This window comes from Spea bombifrons, chromosome 1 (genome assembly GCF_027358695.1).
Source record: "Spea bombifrons isolate aSpeBom1 chromosome 1, aSpeBom1.2.pri, whole genome shotgun sequence".
NCBI lineage: Eukaryota > Metazoa > Chordata > Amphibia > Anura > Pelobatidae > Spea > Spea bombifrons.
In genome coordinates, this window is record NC_071087.1 from 34,940,081 (window position 1) to 34,959,999 (window position 19,919).

The 19,919-nt window shown below is 39.0% G+C and overlaps 1 protein-coding gene across 1 annotated transcript; it reads left to right on the plus strand.

Annotated features, from left to right (window-relative positions):
• On the plus strand, nt 1-11,062 carry TMEM154 (transmembrane protein 154). The gene is made up of 6 exons (XM_053455389.1): nt 1-433; nt 5,038-5,370; nt 5,488-5,515; nt 6,615-6,700; nt 7,727-7,775; nt 11,031-11,062. Exons 1-6 carry the CDS (start codon nt 361-363, stop codon nt 11,044-11,046), a joined length of 585 nt encoding a protein of 194 aa, XP_053311364.1. The 5' UTR covers nt 1-360; the 3' UTR covers nt 11,047-11,062.
• The last annotated feature ends 8,857 nt before the right edge of the window (nt 11,063-19,919 follow it).

Genomic DNA, 19,919 nt, shown 5'->3' on the forward strand with positions numbered 1-19,919 from the left:
ATGTTCCTTTTACCTTTTGTTACAATACTACATGTATCTGTCAGAAGGTGAACAATGTAGAAATGGTCAGCTGCCTGGAATACAATAGGCATGTCATATACGGAAGAACAAAAGAGAACACAAGTATGTCTGACTCCTTGGTAATTCAGGTGCTCAGAGGGGAACTTTTTTTCCTTCTCTTGTATGTAGCTGTTTCAACAAGCCCAGAATGAATTACATCACTTCCTAAACACTCAACTGAAAGTGTCTCCATAGCTCAAAAGAAAAAATGCTCACAGATAGAAAGGAAACAGGAAATGTTGACGTTTCTCTAAGGGGTTAAGAGAAAAACAAACCAGAAATAACTACAGGAGATCAGGGATGGACATTGGGAAGAATATGCTGAAATACCTCGGTGCCACAGCCTCGCTTGCCCTGTTACCTGCTGCGTCTGGTAAGTGCCTGTTCCCCTGAGCCTGCACCTGGGTCTTTCACTCTGGGTGAGCAATCTCTAGCGAGTTCTTTTTACATGAAAGAATTGCTCCCGTCATAGACTGGGGGTTTCCTGTGCGAAGGTCATACTCCGAGACACATGTGTAAGAGCCAAATGTAAGTGGAACCCCACTGTCATTCTGCGGCGGTTATTCATTTATGCAATGCCCTTTCATTAAGAATTGAAATAAGATTTTGCCTTACAGTTCTTTTATTGCTAATTTATTGTGTTGTGTGAGCCCTGTATAGTCACATTTGGATGATTGGGCTGATATCATAAACACAGCAGTACTACGTCACAGAATTTTGGGCTGTCTAGGATTAGGATCACTGTCAATCATATGCACTAAAAGTCTGCTGCATGCTAAGGAGCACTTATTAATCTTTTTTGCAGGGTAATAACTGATGTGGTCCAACAGGGACAGGTATTGCCAGATTTACCCCCCCCCAATAAAAAGTTGGTATCGTTCCTGGCCCTACGAGACTATGTTGGACGAGGGAGGAAGCTTTGTAGACTACCTTTTCCGACCTTGTGTATGTTTTGTGTTTTTACGTTACTATCTAGGCACAAGGTGCAAAATGATGGTTGGGTCCTCATATAAACCTACAGTATAGGTACTTAAAATCATTTAGCGAGGGTTGTTGGGGAGGTGTAATGAGACCTCCTTGTGTGCATGCGCAGAAAGCTCTCCTGTTGATTTCAGTTAGAGTGCTTTCTTCCAACGGATTGGCTGCTTGACGCATGAAACATTGGTTTAAGTACGTTATATTTTGTTTTTATTTATTTTTAACATACTTACACAATATTTTAATACAGACTCTTCGTTGGTGATTCTGTCTGGGACAGTATATGATTTCTCTCAGAGGCGCACTCAGATGTGTCAGCTCCGAGAAGGGTTGAGAACATTTGCTGCCTTGTTCTCATCATCTGCACTTTGCACACAAATTTTAAATGAAAATATAAAAACAAAGCTTTGGTACGTTAAAAACCAACCTAAAGTACATGATAAAGCGTCCCTTACATCCATTTTATTGTAGTAAAGATTTGTTTTTAAGTATTTAAGATCAGCATGGGCTTACTGCAAGGATCCCAATATATATAGCCTGGAGGAGAGAAAAGAGAGAATGAGGAGGAATGTTTATTTCAGAGGAGGAGAAATGTTAGAACAAGAGGTTATAATCTAAAACCAGAAGGTGAGAGGGTGTTGGATAAGTGGAACATAATCCCGGCAGAATTGGTAGAGGCTAATATAGCGAGGAAATGTAACCATGCATGGGAAAGACGTATGGTTATCCTGAATCTTTGACAAGACTAAACTCGGATTAAGGGTTGAGTTTACTTTAGGAAAAACAAGCAGTCTAGGACAAATGGTTCTTATCTGACATCAAGTTCCATGTTTTGATCTGTGTTTTATATGCATTCTTCCACGATTTTTAACAAGCAAAAAGCACTTACCAGAGGTAGCTGCAGCTATTCTCCTCGTTGGAGTGACAGTTCTTACGACAGCCAATTAGTTGCAGGAAAATGCTTCCATTGAAATAGCGCCTTTGTGGGAGGCTACTATCTCTTTTTCATCTAAATACAGCATTTAACTTCCATTTCACTGTGTCACTGATTCATTAATGTTCCCATGATATATGCTATAAGAAGGCCCTCTAAGGCGTTTTGGGACAAGCAGGTCCTCCTGTTGGCCAGATACAGGGATGTCAGTTGAGTTTTATAAAGGTCAGTTCCGGGTGCAAGGGAATTCTGACATAATTACCTTCATCTGCATCAGACACATAGATGTATTCATTACTATTTTATTTTCAGGCTGGCTAAAAGGGTACAGTGGAGCCCACGATATATAGGAGTTCTCCTATATTCTGTACTTACCATAGTGAGACTTTAACAGAGGTTTTTGTTAGGTCAAATGGCACAGAAACCCAATTGTCCATCTTTATTTATATAGTACCCAAATTAAAAAAGTTCTGCAATGGAACCCCTCAAACCTCAAGGAGTTAATGTTCTAGTTCATTGCAGCACACTATGTAATGTTGCTCCATATTTCATTTTATGAGGTTATGTACTGTTTCTGAATGATCCTTCTAATGTTATGGCTTTGATTTAGTGCTAAAGCAGAATAATTTCAGTTTATATGGTAAGACATTTATGGAAAAAATGATATAAGGTTACTTGCAAGGAACAAATTATAAGGAGGAGAGAGGAGTGAAAGTTACAGCACCCAAATACCTTTGACGATTGGGTTCTCATCTCTAAGTCAGAACAAAACAATACCATGTAGGATTTATGACATACTTAAATTACCGTGTTATGTTTAGAGCTTTCCTTACAGACACTGAAATGGTTAATACCCATTTGCATATTAATTATGCCCCCTGTGATTTTTACTTTTATTTAATGTAATAAAGTTTTACTTAATGTAAGGAAGACTTACTTTACTGAGGGGGTGGTGGCAGTGGCGACTCTAGCTTTCATATTTAGGGGGGCACATGGGGGAGCAGGGACCAAAGTAGCGGGGAAATATATATATATATATATATATATATGTGTGTGTGTGTGTATAGACATGCATTTTTACCTACATAATATGTACTTATCTCTTTGAAGTAAACACCGTGATTGAAATATGATTTCAAAATAACAGCTGAACTGACCCTGCTGCAAATATGTATTAATATTATTATTACTATTTATTGTTTTATACAGCGCCATCAAATTCCGTAGCGCTAGACCCTGCTGCTAATATATATATAAATATTAGACCCTGTTGCCGATATATTTTATATTTTAAAAATGTGACCTTATGCAAGCATTTCCTTGGGCCGCGCTCCACGCTCCCCAGCATGCAATCACTCCCTCCGCTACCACACAAAAAAAAAGATTAAGGGAAGTCTACCCTCCTTCTGACACCACCGTGACATTGAGAGGTCCTCTCCCTATAATCATCCCCAGAGTCCCTTTGTCCCCTCATATCTCTCATTTACTTACACCCTGTAGTTCAGGTATAGATCAAATAAACAACACAATAAACAGCACTTGCATGTATAGATTAACTGAATAAGACATACAAACCCTGTATTTGCAGTTATACATAAATAATGTATGGAAACATAGCATAGCTTGTATAGATCAATAGAATAACACACAAACCCAGCTTTGCAGGTATAGATCAATTGGAATTCACATCAAAACTCATCATTAAAGGTATAGATAAAACCACCTAAATTATAGGTATAGATCACAGGTTGCACACCCCAAAGCACCCCCCTTCTCACTATCTACACCTTGTCACCATCTACCCCTTCTCAGTATCTACCCTCTCTCCTAGTTCCTCACTATATACCCTCTCCCCGTTTGTAGTTCACTTACCTTGCAGATGTCCTGTGGTGGGAGCGTAAGGCCTCTGGCCTTGGCCTTAATCCGGCGTTCAGCATGAAATGCCGGCACCCGACCAAGACAGAGGCCTCGAGGAGAAGACTGAGGGGTGCTGAGCAGTTGCTGAAAACTTATTCATTAGTGACCACTTGGTGCCCCTCTCTCTCCTACGTGTCAATCAGTGCTCCCTGCACAAAAAAAGGACAACGCTTCAATTGGAGGAGCACAGCATGATGTAGGGGGGGGGCATGGCCCCCTCTGCCGAGGCCACTGGGTTGTGGAACTGTGAAATAGCCTCCCAGCAAATGAAGCTTGAGGTCCACAGTACCTAATCACAGCTTGGTAAAGCCTGCCTGACCCATCTTGGCAACCATCCCACCGCACAAAAAAAACCCAGCATGTGCCGCTAAAACAAAGCCGGGTGGCAACCTTACCGGGAGGCTCAACAGGAGGAAGACTATTTTGGATAGAAAACCTTTTCTTCTAGATTTTTTCCTACACATTCAAACCAAGAGCGCTGCTAGCAAGAACCCCCTTCCCCTTGCTAAATGAAGAAGATACCACTGAGTACCAGAAAGTATATGTAATTTCACATCTTTTTCTGTGCCGACCCAATTAAAAGTATCAACTTAAACAAAAGACTCTACTAAAAAGGTGGCATATGCATCAAAAAATGAACTCCAACCATTTATTATCAGATTAAAAATAAGTTATCAAAAATATTCTCTTTTTTAGTAAACCAATTCTAGTTCTTGCATTATATAAAGCTTTCAGACGACTGTATATTAGCCATTTGTATGGCTGGGCCGTTCTGACTAGAAAACCTCTGGGGAGCAACACACTTAGCATTGCCAAGGAGAATCAGCTCAGTGTTGTGTTTGAGCATGGAAAGTCACCCAATATATTACACGACTGAAAACAATGGCAGCCTCCAAAATTGGGAAAAAATGAGATAAAACCAGGTTTTTGTCAATGCTAGCCTACATTACTGTATACATCACTATACTTAAGTTATAAAATATTTTTTCTATGGGACTTCCTCATTGATTTTTCAACAAATAACGCAAACAAAAAACTTATACATACAAAAATATGGATTGCGTGCAGAGAATGTTGATGACATATATTACATTGCTTAATGACATATATAAAATATAACTTAAATATATGTATTCTTCTCCCCGCAGGTGGGTTGACATCTACAGAATCGGATGTATTCTCAGGAAATTACCATACAACTCAGTCCATTGGATGGACAGAAGAAGGTATCCCAGAGCTATCAGCTATTTCAGCTAACACAGAGTCTGGAAATGAGACACCTGTAACTTTTACCCCATCCGGATTTGAAGATAGTAAGGGTTTTGATATGACAACATCAAATAACGGTATTTTCTTGAGCAATAATGGAGTCAGTATCACTAGTATAGTGCTGTTTGCACTGCCTGTCCTCATTCTGGTGCTTCTAGTTCCACTCATATATGTAATCATTAAGCACAAAAAGTGGAAAAAAGACAACAAAGGTAAGATACTTCTGTGTATTTACTATGTCTAAAACAGGCAAATATAAGGAATGCTAATTCAGGGAATTTCAGAATCTCTCAAGTTATTGTATTGATCAAATACTTGTTTATTTTCAGATATGACAAGGGATGAAAACGTCAAAAGGTAGAGAAACTAAAGGTGTTAATTTTTAGCTTTTTATTCACTGGGATGCTATGTCACAAGCCTGCTGTGTTTGGCAGGACATGACATTAATACACCTTGTGGTTTTCAGCCTACTACACTCACAAATTCCACTCCCTTCCTTCCTTTCTTCTTTACCCCGAATAGTTTACAGCATATCTGCAAACAGGGGAGGGCTGGTATCGTTCAGCCGGGGGTCAACTGCAGCCATTGGGCTCATCGGGTTTATTCACTAAAGAGAGAGTTTGTAGGAGAGTTGTGGTTTCAGCTCCTTGACGTCACGTTACTGGACATTATGAAGGTCCAATCCCAATGAGCTTCTGCTGCACGAATAGTCTTGGGTGGCCCTGTATAATGTATAGTTAAATCAGCAAGAAGTCTCCTCGCACATTAAATTACGCATGATACAGGGCCAGCTGAATTTTTGCTCTTTATTATGAGAGGGGGCGTTAAAAACCACAATTCTTCCACCAACTGAATAGACACCTGCCACTAATCATAAGCACATTAAACGTACATGTGTCCAGGAAGAAACTGCCAATGAGGTAACCCAAGCAGAGACACGGATTTAATTATGTATCCAGTAGGTAAAGGAGGCAGGAAACTCCACCTAACTATGTAATTTCCTATCTAAATACATACTTCTAAATAGAACCGGACTGGGGGTTTAAGTCTAGCAGCATACTGTAAATGGTTTTGCAGTATGAGCAATGTCTATCCAGCCGCTGGAACACTATAAGGGACAGGATCTGCCCACGAGTGGCAATAATGGTACATGGGTAATGACATTGGGCACTGCCCCCCCCCGGCACTTGCTCAGTTTGCACGATGGCCAGTCCATGGCTGCTTCTAAAAATCTTTTTATGGATAGTCTACTGGTATCTATCCATAACTGTTATTGGCGAGATCTGTCATAAATTATATTGCAGGAGCAGTTCAGGAGCTGCTCCAGTGCAATATGCATCACATACACATGGAAACCTTAACCAAGGACAGTGGCACAGACTTATTTGGGTTCAAATGTTCTGTATAGTTTTTGCATGCATTCACCCTTTCAAAAAAAACACTCTCTTTGTTCCAGTCCAATATTTGAAGAAGATACTCCATCTGTCATGGAAATTGAAATGGAGGAGCTTGACAAGTGGATGGACAACATGCGAAAAAATGGTACTATTTATTTTTACATTTCCAGTCTTTCTTTCCTTTGAGCTTCACCTCCGCAGCTTTACTTTTAAAAGTTTTTTTTTCTGTGCCACCACCTGCTTCTGTCTTTCATAAATACACAATCTGTGAATCTGGCTTACAGAAGCATGCGAAGAAATGCTTTTGCGACCTTTAATAGCAGAGATGCCTGTAACGTTCCTTTGTCAGATAATAGGTTACCACTCTCGGCTGCGGGTACTTTGTGTCGCTGTGTTGCACATTATTACTTGGAGAATTAATTGAGTATTGTGTCTGCATCACTTTGAGATAAGGTGAATAAATGCCTTACCTTAGACAAGTAAACGACAAACAAAGAATCATAACTTTTGTGGAAATGTTGTCTACGCATACTCATGCAGCAGAAAATACATGTAATAAATCTACCTCTTATGTGCACATACAAGATTTCTCAAAGGTGTCCCCAACCTTGGCAACAGACTCTCCCCTATGGATACTCCATTTATACCCGGCAACTCTGAGTAACTGACCCGTAGTCTCTGGGTGAAGCCCTGTTTCCCCAGGTCTCTGAGTTTCTCTCCTCTTACTGGAGGGGAGCAGCCATGTCCACTCCCCACCCAATTTCATCTCCTAACCAACTTAAACGTATCAGTGCTAGCCCTGCCCTTTGCACAACTAACCATGTCCCTCATACAGACAGCCCCGCCACCCCCTGTCAATCCATTTCCTCAGAAATTTCCTGAGACCTCAAACATTTGTACTTTCATCTGATTCTCATTCTAAAATGTAAGCTCGTTTCAGCAGGGTTCTGTGCAAATCCAAATTGCTATGTGATTCACTACTAGTTATATCCTGTTAACCCATTGTGTAGTGCTGCAAAATATGGAGGAGTTATATAAATCAATAATAATTATAATAATAATAATAATATACATTTCTCAAATAATTCAGTTTGTACTTTCAAGTATTGATGTCTCATTAAATGCATGTGGTATGGTAGACACAGTCTTAACAGTTCTCTTCTTTTTGCAGGTAATCGTTTGTCTGTTCTGGTAGAAGAAAAGGTTCAGATGGACCAAAGGTACGCTCAGCTGATCCAGATGACAAATAGCTGCCACTAGGTGGCTCTGTCTTCTACACAGAATATCAATGCAGTTATACTGACACTTACTTTCCTTGCTGCCAATTATGGTCACATTTATTTTTTTCCATTATAAAGGACTGGATTCTCATCACAATTTTGTTGATTGACTACTGGTACAACAAACGGTTGCCCCTGGAATTCAAAGTGCATACATAAAGGCATTTCCTTTAGACAATTCCAAAAAACTCATGCTTAATGGAAAGAAACTATTTATTCCTTAAAGGTGAACTCCCACCAAATGTTTTATTACTAGTTTTTTCTTTTAAAGCAGTTCTAGGTTTTTCATAATATGACGTTCCCAGGTAGTTGTGTTTTAGTCATTTGTATGTGTTCTAGCTCTGTTACCTTAGTCCACTCTATTAGACATATAACCTGCCTTCTTATCATACTGCTAGTGTTAAACATTACAATGGCTCAGTCTTAATCATTTGCATTGCCATAAAGAATTAGCCCATTGTGGTGTTTAAGCAGGGAAGGGAAAGCCACCCAAAAGATCCCAAATGACAAAAAATGGCAGTCTCCAGGGCAGCAGATAAAGGACGATTATTGGAACAAAATAAGATAAAACCTGTTTTTTTGTCAATGCTAACCTACATTACTGAATACAGCACTGTCTGTTATGTCCAATGAGACAAAAATCTGCAAGACTTCCCCTTTAATAAAATAATTAGTTGCTGCATCTTACAAGGATCACTAATTGTAGCCGAAAACAATTTGCCATGTCAGAGTTGGTTAGGAAGTGGCAAGCATGTAACATAAAAGCCATTAATTAGCTTCTACATAATTAAAGGAAAATTATCACCAAAAAAGACAATTAGGGTTATTTTACATCTGAGAAAGTATTTGAGCTGAACAGTATCTTTATTAAGTCTTTGCTGGGCATTTTTCAGGATAAATGTTCAATTAAATGAGTTGTCCTACAGGGACTGAAGGCAGCCAAGTCTGCACAATTTCAGCATTTTGGTGATACTTTGCTAAGTGATAACAGGGTATAGGACAGCTAGAAACATGAATACATCACATGCAATAGTACAGATGATTTCCAATAAAAAAAAACCAGGTAGAAAAAAGAGATATGACCACCTCAGAGGAACAGTTGCATAATGCATATTGTCTCTTTATATATCTATATATCTATATATATATATATCTATATATATATATATATATATATATATCACATACATACATACATGAGATTATATACATGCATGAGATTCTATATGCAGAGTTGCTTGGACCTGCCCAATCAGTTCCTTTAAGTAGGGAAAAAAATCTCCCCAGATGTTGTAAATCCAACAAAACCAGACAGGTAACATAGTCTTACCAAGAGCGACACAATCATTTTGGATAGATTTGATTCTTTCTCGCCCCTTACTGGCTACGCATCAGTCTAATTTCTTATGCAGATTAATACGACTATTTCCTTTTATGAAAGTATAACCAACACAGGGTAACAGAACACATAGCTACAGCAAACATACTTTAATTTTGAGCTCACAATCATCTTAGTATCTCCTTCTTACCCCAAGTGAACTGTCCTTCACCCTCCAAACTAGAAGATGTCCTGATTGCAATAACATCCATCCCTCACCTTTGTCATGGTCAAAAATATATATAATGAGCAATTGCTTTGTTAATGTTGCTGGGGTATTTTTTTGACGATCTCTAGGTTTAGGTCCAGCACAAAACTCTTATCCAATAGATGTGATTGTACAATAAACTATTTTAAATATAAAATATCCACATCCTTTTTATTTCTCATTGGACAAGCCCGTATTATATGTCTGAATATCAGTAATAACAGACACTGGCACCCACTGCATATTCCCAGCCAATTTTCAAACCTGTCTTTTTCATGAAATTCGTTAATGGCAAAAATCGACCCTTTTCTCCAGCTTGCACGCTGTTGCTAGGCAATTATTGTCTAAAGATTGCCGAAGCACAATCTGGTCTAATGTCCGCGGTGTGCTGTATAGCATCCAGCCTTTAGCATTGTGCTCCTGACACTGTTAGGTACAAATGCCACCAAGCAAGCCTTTTCCTCTCTATATACACAATGTTTTGTCTTTCTTCCTAACTTGAGCCTTGTTACATTGCAGGCTGTTATATATATTAGACAATAAACTGTACTCAGTAATCAAAGACTCCTCTGATTGATATACGGTACATTATTCTAGGCTAGGCTTTTAAAATAGTGAATTCCGAGGCAGAAATTCTTCAGCACTCCAGTTATTGTAGAATGCAAAGATCTTGATGGCCTTGTAGACCTGTAGACCGGATGAACTTCCTAGGTATGGTGGTAGCCCAAGGCAACATGTGCTCCAGGTATCATCCAGCATTGCATGTTAAGGACCATTCTGTAACATGCAAATGTTCTTTTGAAGAAAACATTTGTATTACATAAAACATTTTATTCGTAATGTTAAAACAGGATCTTGACATACATCCTATGTTAACTGTTTCTTATCTACATCGCTTCCCATCATAACAATAACTATGTTTCACTTGCAAGTCAAGCACTATGCAGTGATAGCATCTCATTATATGAACCTGGCACATGAAATCTGTAAATCTGTACACTTACACATCCATACTCACATACACCTACACATGCATACTCACACACTTACAGATGCACATACACACTTACACATTCATGCTCACACAATCACACATTCATGCTCACACAAACACTTACATACATTGTCACTCTAACACACATATAATGATACATATATACTCCCTCACTTAGCTTCCTTCACCCCCTTACTATACATTTTTTGGTCAGGTAGGTAACCAAGGTCGGGTAATGCTCACTGCGGGATCGCTTAACATCGCCCTGCTGTGTTCCTTTCCAGGAAAAGTCTATAATTGGGTCATTATAATATTAGGCAACTTAGGATGGTTTAAGTGGAATACATGTCTTATATATAGACAAGTGAATTGTTTCCTTGACAAACAGGAATTAAATATTTATTAACTTTTCACCTTACATATAACAATTCTTTAAATATTTAATTTAAAAATATTGTCATATATGTGGACTCTAATTTTTAACACACATTGGGACTTTTTGGTGTGTTTTTTGGGGAAAATGTCATTATGGAATCAGTGTTTAGACATTTCACAGAAGGGATTTATCCAATACATTAGTTACTGAAGTTTTGATATAAAATGTTTCTTTTGCAGCGACATCGAATCCTAGTGACAAGTGGTGAAAATGGGAGTCAGTGGTATATCATGGCAGCAATGGAAATAAGTATTCAGAAAGATGACTTCAACTTACCTACAAAGTCTTCACTTTTACTGCTTAAAACCCTTAAAAGAAGAAAAATGTACGCTTCTTCCCATGCTTGCTAATCATTAGGTTTCACAACCTAAATGGCAGGATTTCTGTGGCCTACAGGATGTCACACAGCAGATAGCTGTTCTGAATTATTTATTTAGGCAACATGATAATATTTTTTCAACCCTGATGAGGAGCTTAGACAACTTATTGGGGTTTCTTTCTTGGTTTCCAGACGGTACTTCAGCTAATGCAATACAAATGATAAAATTATAATTACACGTAAACTAACGAACACAATATGTTTGCAAATAGGTTTACTTGAGATAAGAATGGTACCTCAAAGAGAAATTATAGCCCAAACTAGCTGTAAGTTATTTATGTTTACAAAAAAATGCTAGTTATTTTATTGTTATTTTTAATGTAAGCAGTTAGACTGTATTATCTGTATTTACCAAATAACTAGCATTTGGTTATCACCTAATTTGTATTTCTAGCATGCATTATCATCTCTATTTTCATATGTAAATTGCAAATCCAGGTATAGCCACTAGGGGGTCTAGAGTAACAAGGACTTTAGACTTGTATATTCTGACTGGATCCTTTCTATGCTCGTGTTAGAGATATATTATATTAAGTATGTTGTCTATAAATGTGTTTTGACCACTATATCACTGGGCATTTATGCTAGACTTTGTCCTCCCAACCCAAATAGACGGGATTGTGCCGGTCCTCCACTGTTTCATAGTCACTGTCTAGGCTGGTCTTTTGTCCTATTTTGTTGTGGCAGTAGTTCAGTGACACAAAGATTAATGGCTCATTTTGCACTTCATGTTTTATAAAAGAGTATAATAAGTATGAAAATTCCTAAAGATACCACTAATTGTTTGACTTTTAGCTAAATTAATGTATCATTTTTAACATAACATTTTACCTTCTATAAATAGATTGCACTGACCATGACAATGGGGCTCTCATACATAACAATAGTCTTGTAACTGGCTGCCCAGAGTTTTTAAAACATATGGCTTTAATAATGTTTATCCATATGGTCATGTGGCACCTTCTGGAGCCCAGTCATGTCAATCCAAAGGATTAATGAGGGAAGGCAGAAAACAGGGGTCGTTTACCAAGGGTATCTGGCTGGCCATGTCCAGGGGCACATATATAACACAAGCGATGTATATTACCTACTCGTATACTATGTAACACGGTACATATACTCCCTGTACACAGCTACCTCCCCACCTCGCAAAACCACCCCCTCTTCCTAGATCCGTAGCATAGCCTGGGAGGTCTCAGATTATTGCGGCCATACGGAAATCCCACTTTCTTACCTATTATATGAAAGTTCCGCTCTGTAACAAAAATATTTTCATTTTTTGTTTAATAAGTATTATTGAGATAAACGGAAATTTACATTTATAGTTTATTGTTAAACTTCAGGCCCCTTTGGTCCTGGAAAAGGTGACATTCATTCTTTTGTATATGCATTTGGAAAAGCTGATATATTCTCTTAACAGGAAAAAAGAAGAAAAATAAAATTACTAGCAAATGTATACATTAAATAAATATGAGGCTTTAACTATATTGTGGTCGAAGACTATCAGGTCGCCTGCTATGTCATGGCACCCCATGGATGGTGAGGAAGAAAAAGTGTTACCTAGCTAATGTAAAATGGCTAGGCTTCAAGACCAACTGAATACCTGCAATAACGGAGCAGGTAGCCTTAATATTCATTACCCAATTTACCCTTAATTGGGAGTGGTGCCAAAAAAACCAACAAAGCACTGGGACTAACACCCTCCAACACCTTAAAAAAGGATTGCGAGCATGCTGTGTGGTTTGACGCGAGGCATGCTTTTAGATTCGAGATCCAATGCATGTATGAATTCCCTCACTGTATTAGCCTTTACCACTTCTGCTGGGAGACTGTTTCACATATCTACTACCCTTTCAGTAAAGTAAAATAACAATAATAATGCCTTTCTTACCATGGGTATTTGCTTGGCCTAGAAGTGCAGCTTTTAATATTACCAGTTTTGTGCCAGGGATTTGCATTTTCTAGTTACTTAGACTAAGATGAGAGAATGTTATATTTTTAAGTGCTATTTGTTGATGTCACCAAGAACATGTATCACTTTGCAAATTTATTTTCTTTGTAAACAACAAAAACCCAACATAACTTTATATTAAATAGTATTTTATATTGTATTTGATGAACGTTGTTTTTGTATCGTTTGTTATTATATTCCCTTTTTTGCAACTTTACAATAAAAAGGAGGAAGGAATCTCTACTACCTCTGTGAGACTGTTTTATGAACAGCACAAACAAAACCTTCTAATACCCCATGTCTAGCCCTAAAACATGACTGGGATTCTGTGTGGTCCTGCACTGAAATCTTATAAACAAAAAACGCTCCAGCCCTCCTGCAAATAGCGATAATGTTCACTCGTGTTGCCGTCTGCCTCCATGACTAAAGATCTGCTTCAAGTCCCGAACAGCTACAAAAACAGAGATCAAAAGGTAGACGACGGCTCCGCTAACAACATGGAAAGGTAGAGTAAAACCAAAACAAAATGTATTGGTGTTCTTGAACGCTAACAAATTCACAGCATAGCGGAGAATCGTGCAGGGGCTAAATCCATGCTTTCATGCGTTTCGCACTTTGCATGCTTGTTCACAAAGCAGCCTGGACAGACCCAGGCTGTGCCTCTTAAATACCAAGTGAATTCAATTAAAATATTTAATTAAAAACACAACTGAACACCATAAAGTTGGGCAAAATCCCAATATACATATAAAAAAACATGAAATAAAATACATAAACTTCATCAATAAATAATACAAATTTATCTAAAGGCCTATTAAGCAAGAAACATTTAATTGCATATTCAAGTCTGCAGGACTTCTTGTACAGATCCAAAAGGCCTCATGATGGTTAAATAAAGCCTGGGTATTTCCACCCCTCCGTGGACTCACTATACCCAGAAATAAGATCTGATTCAAATATAGCAGCTGGAAAACTGACGGTTGCCTGTATAAATATTTTCTAGCACAAAGACATAAAAATAAGGCAGTATCACATAAGCCTATTGTGTTTATTTGCACAGATTTCAGGATTATTTTTACGCGTTCTTCGAATGGGTCGGAAATACAGTGTACACGTTCATGTTGTAAATGCTGGAAATGACTAAATTATAATGGAATATCTTCATAGGTGTACAGAGGCCCTTTATCAGCAACCATCGCTCCCGTGCTCTAATGGCAAATGTGCTAATCTAATCCACGAGTTTAAAAGGCCAGCTGATCATTAGAAAACACTTTTGCAATTATGTTAGATTTGCCTTGTTTTGCATGAAAACAGCTACGTGACCCCAAACTTTTGAATGGTAGTTATTATATAATATCAGCCACTGATCAGCCACTGATCAACCATGACATTATGACTACCAATGGAGGTCAATATTTTCATTAATGTTTAGTATTCAATACTAGGATGGTTTTTTTTACAATAATAACTGTACAAAACTGTGATTCATCATATTTCCTAGTATAAAAAAAAGTTTTATGTGGCATAAAAATATACAATTTAAATCATGCTGTTTGGAGCTCAGAATGTCACCACACTTGCTCTATCTCTTATTACTGCATTATGGCTTCACAAATTAGGTAGAAAATGTGTCATTATTCCCACCTTGGCGGTGATAAATTGCATCTTGGATGTTACAGCCTTGTACATGTCATCTCTTTACAGTATGATTCATTGCTTCTCTAATAGACTATACAAGTTTCTTTTTCACCATTATATTAGCACTCTTGTTATATCCACAAAATCAGAATGTGAAATGCATCTAACAAGTCCAATCTTTGCATCTACACAGATCATGTTAAAGATGTAAACATTTTGCTATGACATGTAGAGCATTTCAAATTCACCCAAAAACCAAACTGTCATAAAATATCCATGAGTTATGTAACTTTTAATAGAACTGCTCCTTAACAGAACTCGTCACCTTATATAATGAGTAGCTGTCCTCAGAGCCGGCCTTAGGTGTTCTGGCGCCCTGTGCGGACTACTCCTCTGGCGCCCCCCCATCCCAAAAAAAGAAAGGAATAAAAACTTGTAACAAAACTTGTAACAAAACCCCAATCACTATATACTACGCCAAACATTGATGTGGTGTAGGCCTACCACTTCATTGTCTGGTTTAGTAGTAGGGATGCACCGAAACGAATTCTGGACTGAAACCGAAAGTGCAGCATTTACCTGGCCAAAACCGAATATGACCCCCCCCACACAACAAAAAAAAATCTAACACTTTTATTTAAAGTAAGTAACACACCAAAATAGGACAAAACAATTAAATAACAATATTATATATATATATATATATATATATATATATACACACACACATATATATATATATATGATTAACAGCAATCACATTCCTATCATGCCCAGGCATACCCAGATTCCAGGATGTACTCGCAGACTTGGCATGATAGGAGTATGATTGCCCTATCTACCCCTTCTCACTCTCTTCTGTCCTATCTACCCTTCTCACTCCCTTCTCCCTATCTACCCCCTTTCCCCTGTCTCACTCCCTTCTCCCTATCTACCCCCTCCTAACTATCTACCGTTTCCCTCTTTGAAGTTCACTTACCTTTCAGGAGTCCTGCGGTGGGGGTGCAAGGCCTCTGCCTCCCAGCTCTGCCACTGTATGGAACAGTATAGAATGATGGGAGTTATGATGTACTTTAGAGCATAATTAGATAATGAAAAAGACATTGAATATGGTACAGCATAACACCCATCACTCTCACACATTTACCAATCCACACATATACTAATCCACACATATACCAATCCACACGCATACCAATCCACACGTATACACTAATCCACACATATACCAATCCACACGCATACCAATCCACACATACTAATCCACACATACACCAATCCACACATATACCAATCCACACGTATACCAATCCACATATATACCAATCCACACATATATACCAATCCACACATATACACTAATCCACACATATACACTAATCCACATTTACCAATCCACACATATACCAATCCACATGTATACCAATCCACACGTATACCAATCCACACGTATACCAATCCACACGTATACACTAATCCACACATATATACCAATCCACATATATACACTAATCCACATTTACCAATCCACACACATACACCAATCCACACACATACACCAATCCACACATATACCAATCCACACATATACCAATCCAATCCAATCCAATCCAATCCAATCCAATCCACTCTCACTCTCACTCAATGCTTTCCTACCTTTCCTCTTTTCTCCTTACAGCTCCTTTTCGTTCTCTTCGCTCCTCTTCTTCAGTTCTTCTGTCTTCTTCCGGGTCAGAGGGCACGGACAGCGGTGGGCGCGGCTTTAGTGTTGTGCGTCGGGATCTGGCAACAAACCCCGGCGCACAGCAGCTGTTGCCGCGCGGATCACAAGGGAGCGGTATCGGAGGTCTTTAACAGACCTCCGGCTCCCTTGAGTGATTTTAAGCCGGGTTCAAGGGAGATCCTTGAACCGGCTTAAAATCACTCAAGGGAGCCGGAGGTCTGTTAAAGACCTCCGATACCGCTTCCTTGCGAGTCTGCTCCTCCAGCGGCGGACATTACTGTCCGTCTCTGGAGGGGTGCCGGGTGCCCCCCTGATGAGCGGCACCCGGTGCGGACCGCCCCCCCGCTAGGTACGCTGCTGGCGCCGTCGGACCGCGTGGCGGCGCCCCCTGGAGTGTGGCGCCCTGTGCGGTCGCACAGGTCGCACACCCCAAAGGCCGGCCCTGGCTGTCCTAATGGACATGGTCCTTTGGTGTGTCTTGCCACAGTAGGTAGCACCTGTAGATCAGATGTTCTCTGCAATAGGCAGGGACAGAGGGCAACTGGTCATCATTCTGTAGATTTGCAGGGTATTGAGTTCTCTTTCTTGCATGCCATAAAATGAAAGTTAAGCTAGGATATTCATTCTGGTTTAAGTTCTAAATCTACACAGATCACTATACTAACTTATGCGAAGGCTATGATCTCCGTCTCCCTCAATATATGAGCTGGAAAAGGGTCGGAGATGCTAGCTGGTAGGTGCTGACAAGAGGCATTACATTCAAAAAGGTAGTGTTTTCCCCATGAAGACCACATTACCTTCAACCTGGAGAAGGTGCTGGTGTAACATATTTCCTGACATCCTTTTTCCTCCTTTCGTTTGAATAATAACGTATGTACGTGGGCTTCTTTTGAGGCTGTTGCAATTAAACATGGGGTACCATGGGACTGTATTTTATGTCCTCTTATTTTTTGTATATTAAGTACTTAGACATGTGTACTAATGGTAAAAATGTATACTTGTGCAGATGACACCAAACAATCCAGGGGTATGAATTCATCTACTGTTTTTGTTGACTTTAAATTCAATTTCTAGTAGTGTCTGCCAATGCTAACTAATAGCATGTGTTATGGTAGCAATCCAAGACCAGGTAATATGATAATGCCTCTATACAATGAATTACACTTATACATTACACATATTCGGATGGCCGGTCTTACACCAGGTGAGGTGGCCTAGCGGGACATTTCCTGGTGTCCTAGTAAGCCAGTCCGACTCTTCCGCCTGGGCACGTTGCTGCGGCCAGATAAAAACCTGTGGCGGGTGGATGTTTGGTAACTCCTGGGTGTCATGCAATGTTTTGTAAATATGTCACTAATTAACTCTGGTCTGGCCAATTCTAGCGGGAGTACATCCTGAATTCTGTATCAATGCTTTATCATAACTATTTATTTGCAAGACACGATAGTCAAGAAAATAGGATCTAGGATCTTTTTTTCCCAGGAAGAATGGTTATAGGCCAACTAAATAGAGTTATCACTCTTTCGTTCTCTACAGTATCATATCAGACAATAAGATGATTATGCATGCGACAAAAGACCAAGCGAGTTTACACTAAGGTGACAAATGATGTATTGAAGATGTAGAAGTGCATGACCTAGTAACAGATGACTTGTTGAGATATGGGGACATACTTAATGCTGTAACGGATCTTGATGTATATAGTAATATTGCCCTTCTGACACATCATTTGATGAAATATAGGTATGTATACCCTGATGATAAATGAGCTATTTCAGATAACGAGGAACACATGGGCCTGCTTCAAAGTGACTGTGTTCCCAGCTTACCAACATGCTAAAGGTTCCTTCCTTTTATATATTCTTGTATGCTGTAAGTGGTACATGAATCAACATTGACTTCTTTTGTTACATTACATGTAATTGTCTACAGAGTGGTTTCAGGGACACTCCAGCCACCATAACTCTGCATTTGCCCCTTCTCTCGCACCCCAGCTATTTGAAGTGCAGGAAATGTGCTCTTCATAACACATGCACGTGAATTACGCACCTCCAGCACAGGGCGGCAGCTTCCATGTCAGGTAATTTATAAAAGCTTATGGACTTCTTCCCGATGGCCATAAATATTGCCCTTGTCCCAAGTTTAGATACACTGGACATTATGTGCAATCAGCAATCTTTGGACAAAATGCTCTAAGAGAAGACATAACGCAGAAACATTCACATGGTTGCTATGGAGCACCACAATTCCTCTGTATACAAAACTATTTTGTTTCTTTGAAATTATAATTTCAACCTTGGGTTGCTTCATAGCAGGGCAGTCGGGTATACGCATGGTTTATACATTCAGAATTTATGTTATGTCCATATCTGGATCAACGTGTGAAAACATTTAAAGCCCTTTCTGTTGTTTGTGTAGTTTGGTTCTTGATGACGTTGTTAGGGTAGTAAGACTGACAATGAGATTTGCCTTGGTTTGTGCCCTTTTGTGCTTCACACACCATGTCTATGATAAGCCTTTTATATGAACAATATCTTCAGAAAAAGTGTTCTGTAAACCAACACCCACCACAAAGATGGACTAAGCCATCCTGTGTCATGAGATATACTGAAACTCGAACCTCCATAACCGGGATGCATCATATCTGCGCACGTTCAGTAATTATAACCTGCGCTCAGCCTCTAGAGTGTAAATCACTGAATCCAAGTGTCTCTCTCGGAGCTGTCTATGAATAAAAGGGAGTCATAGCAACAACTGGAAAAGGGATTTCAACTGAGCTACCTTTCATTTTTCCCCAAGGAAAATAGAAAGGTTAGTGCAGATTTAATACCATAATGGGCAAACATTGGAGTTTAGCTCGTATCTCTCATCGTTCTCAATAAGCCAAATGCTAGGAATAACGGGGGGTGTAGGACAAGAAAATCCAGAGAACTATAGGTTACGTACCACCGCTTGTTCAGACACGAGAAATGCTGTTCCAACACGTTTCTTCTTGGTTAGAACGAGAAGAGAAAAGGAGAGTCTTAGGGCAGGTAGAAAATGGGATATTACTTAACATGTTTTGCATAATTAGGCAAATAAATAATCACCATGTATTTTCTTTAGAGACAGGGAGGACACCGCTGATGTTAAACTTGGCTAATAAATCAAGTAAATAAAATGTTCCTCGCCTTGCATTGTTTAAGACAATGCAGTAACAAAGAGGTTTGGTGTATTTCTTCAAGATACTTGAACAGGCTGCACATATATATTCAAAAACAACTATTGTTTTATGCAATAATCGATGCTGATATTTTTAAAGAGGAATACAGTGGTTATCAATAGTAATAAAAATATATCGTATGATGGGTCGCCTTCTATGAGGGTTTGAGAGTTGG

Excerpts from the sequence above, each read along its gene's own strand:
- TMEM154 (XM_053455389.1), top strand. The coding sequence starts at position 361 with ATGGACATTGGGAAGAATATGCTGAAATACCTCGGTGCCACAGCCTCG. Across the intron at positions 5,371-5,487 it reads GTGGAAAAAAGACAACAAAG|ATATGACAAGGGATGAAAAC; the intron begins GTAAGATACTTC and ends GTTTATTTTCAG. Across the intron at positions 6,701-7,726 it reads GGACAACATGCGAAAAAATG|GTAATCGTTTGTCTGTTCTG; the intron begins GTACTATTTATT and ends TTCTTTTTGCAG.